The 4,983-nt window shown below is 43.8% G+C and overlaps 1 protein-coding gene across 1 annotated transcript in view; it reads left to right on the top strand.

Annotated features, from left to right (window-relative positions):
• Window positions 1–306: 306 nt before the first annotated feature.
• Window positions 307–4,983, top strand: part of LOC126997909 (glutamate receptor ionotropic, kainate glr-3-like) — a 46,575-nt gene continuing 41,898 nt past the window's right edge. Inside the window, exons 1-5 of the mRNA XM_050859121.1 lie at window positions 307–678; window positions 1,357–1,697; window positions 1,990–2,160; window positions 2,392–2,497; window positions 2,943–3,036. Coding sequence (XP_050715078.1) covers window positions 426–678; window positions 1,357–1,697; window positions 1,990–2,160; window positions 2,392–2,497; window positions 2,943–3,036 — 965 coding nt within the window. The 5' untranslated portion in view covers window positions 307–425. The remainder of the gene's footprint in view (window positions 679–1,356; window positions 1,698–1,989; window positions 2,161–2,391; window positions 2,498–2,942; window positions 3,037–4,983) is intronic.

Below are 4,983 nucleotides of genomic sequence, written 5' to 3'. Positions count from 1 at the left end.
GAAATTAGACTGCCTGAAGTAGCATTCGCTACATTAATAAATGTCTACCCAGAATCACGGGATATCGCTGGAATGACTTATGTCAAACCGGCCACTACTCTGTGAGACTCATTAGACATAATAATACCCGCAGAGTTCGTCAATTCCAACTCCAGCTATACGGGCATGTGGCACGCTATTCAGAATCCGACACTGCTCATCGGGGTGTTTCTGTAAGAGACAATCCTGAGTGGACACAAACGGAAAGACAAATAGTAGATGGACAAACTGACAGTCTGAAGGTACATTACATGTTTGAAGTTTTCCATATTTGTTTCCCTTTAAAGAAAATTCCTTAATACAAAATCTCCTCTTTCAAACAGCGGCTGAGGTCAAGGTCAAGGAGTGAGAGAGAGAGAGGCGTGGATGTAGCAGGAATAACAAGAATGAGGGAGACGGTGGAGAGGGCGAAGATGGCGGTGATGGCAGTGGTTGTGGTGGTGGTCTTACTCGCCCTGCCCTTGCCTACACGAGGTCAAGATTTATCCTCAGAGTGTTGGTCAAGCCTGAAGGGAGAGGAGGAAGCCCCGTCGCCTCCCCCCTCCCAGCGTGACCTGAACAACATGGGTGTGTTCGTGGCTCAGTTCGTGAAGGTCATTGGCGTCACGGAGGTGTACCTGTGTGTCACGGAGGAGTCAGGTGTGTGGAGCAGGTGTACAGTCATTAATTCATTCACTCAGTCAGTCAGTCAGTCAGTCAGTCATTTAGGCAGACAGGCAGGCAGGCAGGCAGGTAGGCAGGCAGGCAGGCAGGCAGGCAGGCAGGCAGGCAGGCAAGCATTCAGTCAGTCAGTTTATCAGTCAGTCAATTAGTGAGTGAATTAGCCCTTCAATCATTTGGCAAATTACTCAGCCGAGTGTGTGGATTAGTCATTTAATCAGTCAGTCAGTCAGTCAATCACATTCACTTGACCATTAAGGCAATCATTCATTAATTTCGTCAATCAGCTAGTCATTTAAGACTATGGATCAGTAATTTAATCAGCCTTTGACACACAGGAAGTCAGCCACTCAGTGTCATTTAATCAGTCAGTATAGTACATGGATCATTCATTTAGTCAGACATTAGTCAGTGCGTCGGTCAGTCAATCAGTCAATCATCCACTTAATCAGTCATACATTTTAAATTATTGTCATAAATTTGATCTAAACATTATTTCAGTCATATATTCAGTAATTCTTTCATTCAGTCAGTTTGTCATACATTTGATAAATGAATTCAGTCAGGTATTTATCTATTCACTAGTTGCTCATTCAGTCAAGCATCCAATTAGCCATTCCTTTGGTCATCCTGGCTTGTCAACGCCCCCACCACCAGGTCTCAAGAACAAGACCACTGAACGCACCCTCGCCGTCGCCCTGGCCCGACGCAGTGTGTTCTTCATGCCCTGTGACCTTGACAAGATGAGAAGCGTCCTGCAGGCTATCGTCAAAGGCACCACCTACTCCTCCCGCACGCCCACAGCCCTCCAGCACCCAGCAGCACTGCACATCACCTCTCGTAGTGCCCTGGCGACGACCCTGGGGAAGCTGCACGGCACTCTGTCCGGCTGGGGAATTCCGACTGGTCAGCACATCCTCCTTGGTGTCGATCTTCCAAACTGTGACGTGTTTTTGGAGAACGTCACCTCCCACTGGTACCAAGCCTCCTATAGAATGGTTAGTCTGCTCTGGGTGACGACTGGAACTCTTTCACCTGTTCTGTTCCTTTCTGCTTGATGTGTAGACTCATAAGTCGTCATTTTTCGGTGACTTTTTATTGGATAACACCATTTCCCACTGGTACCGAACCTCCTACAGAATGATTAGTTTTCTCTGGTCTCCTGGGCATTTTAATTTAATTTTGATACACTCTGGTTGGTTGTTGTACATATAAATCTCCCTTTTTTGGTGACATACTTTGGGCTAACTTCGCCTCCCAGTGTTGCCAAGACATCTACCACTTCGTCAGGAAAGCGGAACAGTGGCGGCCGAGGAAGTGTTCTTGTTCGGGGACGGGCGGGAAGCGTTGAAGGTCCCTGTAGCGTCTTGGAGCGCCACACGCGGCCTGACCATCCTCTACCAGCCAGGCATCGGACCAAGTGACTTCCAGGGGCATGCAGTCAACGTTGTCACCATCATTGTACGTGAGTCTTGTGCTACACACCCACAGACGCCATAGTCCACAACAAAGATCAATGTACTGCTGTTTGATACAATGCTGGTATACTGCTTCTTTTAGGGATGATGGAATAAAGTTACTGCGATGAATGAACTGTCTTGAGGATGAGAGGAATATACAATTTTGGGCATGTCTTTCCTCCTAATTTTTCTCGATTTTAAGCTTTAACTCCTCTCCCTCCTCCCCCCACAGGACCGCCCTCTGGTGATGAAGATGCGGGTCTGCCGCACCAACACCTCGCGCCCCTCCTCATCCTCCTCCTTCATGGACAGGCACACGTGCTCTAAACACTTCCTCAGTGAGTGTGGGAGGAAGGCTACAAACGTTGCGTGTTCGCATTACACTCACACTCACGCACTCACACGCTCACGCACTCACACACACACACACTCACACACACACACACACACACACACACACACACACACACACACACACACGCAAACACAAACACACACACACACACACACACACACACACACACACACACACACACTCTCTCTCTCTCACACACACACACACACACACACACACACACACACACACCAATCATTTATTCCAAACAGTCAGTCAGTCAAAGTAATCAAGAAAAATAGAGGAAAAAGGAAAATATAAAACAAAATCATAAATCAATCACCAAATGAATGAAGAAAAGAAAGAAAATCAGTTAAGCAATGAATCAGTCAATTAATCAGTTAATGAGCCACAGTTCCATTTAGCAGCTCTTCGTCTGTGTGTTTCAGGGATGGAAGGTCAATTTGGCACAGGGAACCAAACAGTGATCACGGGCTACCTGGTGGAGGTGTTACTCAGCCTTGCCAAATCTTTCAACTTCACGTATGTACAAACAGCTCTTTGAACTTCACGAATAAATTGAGTTAATAATCTTCGGAATCCTGGACTTTTCTTGTTTCTCTTCCATATATTACTATACATCTACGTTTTGATCAATCAGTGTTTGGTAAAGTTTATATCCGTTCATCTATTTTGTTTATATAAAGTAGGATCATAAAGAGCAAGATAAAACAGTGCGGTTCGTGGATGAAGCAAACCACAAACTATTCTATTAAAAATTATCTGTAATAGTATAGCATGCAGGTGTCATATACGGTAAGTCAGAGATCTGTAAGGCAAATTTTCGAAAACCTTCCAAGCTGACGTTGAATAAAGAATAACAAAAAGAAACAGAGGGGTTTGAGTGCAAGGGATGTAAGAAAGTGGAAAATTAATAGATAAAGCAGTGAAAGACGAAAAACTGAACAAGTGGAAGAATGAGATGGAAAGAAAAGAAATCTTGGACTGGTACAATGAGAAAGAGGACCCAAGAAAGAGGGCCAACATTATTAGTTTGGCTTTCATTGGTGTTTTCCGTCCATGAAGCAGAATACTTGTAAAGCTAATGCTAGTCACAAAACCAATCCATGATAACCCCAACAACTTATACGAGAGCCTTAACCAAGATTCGTTTTAAGGGGGCCGAAAAGTTCCAGCAAACAGGCTCGCATGAACGAAACTATATTACTATTATTACTCCTGTTTCTATTATATTATTATTATTATCATTATTATTATTATTATTATTATTATTATTATTATTATTATTATTATTAGTTATTATTATTATTATTATTGTTATTATATTTTATTATTAGTATTACCATTATTATTACTTTCATTATAGAGAGGAGGAGTGTGAACAATATAAGCTGCCTGTTCAGCCGCCCCCAAACACCTGAGACGCCTTGAAAGAGAAAATGAAAGTGAACACGATGAGAGAAGGAGAAAGAGAACGAGAGAATATAGATCACATAAATGGGAGGACAGAGGGGAAGGGTAATTCAAATCGTAAAATACGCAAGAAACAAAGTAAAAAAGTAAAACAGTTACCCGGGCGATAATCGGCCCGTAAAATTTGTGCATCAATTGACAGAAATCTAACAGCGCGAGTTGTCTGCCCGCCGCTCTCTCGCGCTCTCCGAGGCACTAAAGATATCTTGCATTTTGATGGCGATTTCAATGATTTGCGTTTACATATAACTGCTTTGCTCTAATATTTATCTGATTAAATATTTGACATCATCTGTCTCTCCTTCCAATTGTGTTTCAGTGGGGATAAATATGATTTGTGCGTCTGTCTAACAATAATTATGATGATATAAGTTTTCTATCTATCTATCCAGGCTTATGACAGTAGGCCCAATCATGATCATTTAGTTGTAATGATGATGATGATGGTGATAATGATTTGTACGTCTATCTAATCATAAATATAATGGCTTATGTTTTCTACCTATTTATACTGATGTGCCTCCGTGGTGTAGGGGTTTGCATGTACAACTTATCGAATCCGCGTGCAAGGGTTCGATGCCGGCCGCATATTTACAAAAGTTTGTTAGGATTTTGTCGCGCGGAGCCTAGCCCCACCCCTTGCAGTGACGTCACGCGTTGATATCTCCTGATTCGCTGCTGCCTTTCTCCTTCCCCTCTCTGCACCCCTCCCTGCCTCTCTCCCTCTGACTTCCTCTCTCTCGTCCTCTCCCTCCCTCCTCCCGCTTATATTGTGCTTTGTTTTTATTTTCTGTTATTCAACAAGAAGCTCCTCTTCGTCTTTTTCCTTTTCCTATGCCCTCTCTCTCTCTCTCTCTCTCTCTCTCTCTGCCGTTGTCTCTGACCTCTTTCTACCTCTGTCTCTGCCTCTCCCTCTGCCTCTGTCTCTGCCACTCTCTCTGCCTCTCTCTGCCTCTGTCTCTGCTTCCGTCTCTGCCTCTCTCTCTGTCTTTCTCT

The sequence above is a fragment of the Eriocheir sinensis genome, chromosome 13 (genome assembly GCF_024679095.1).
Source record: "Eriocheir sinensis breed Jianghai 21 chromosome 13, ASM2467909v1, whole genome shotgun sequence".
Classification (NCBI taxonomy): domain Eukaryota; kingdom Metazoa; phylum Arthropoda; class Malacostraca; order Decapoda; family Varunidae; genus Eriocheir; species Eriocheir sinensis.
The sequence above is the reverse complement of the archived record's forward strand: the minus strand, read 5'-3'. Positions and strand labels throughout refer to the sequence as shown.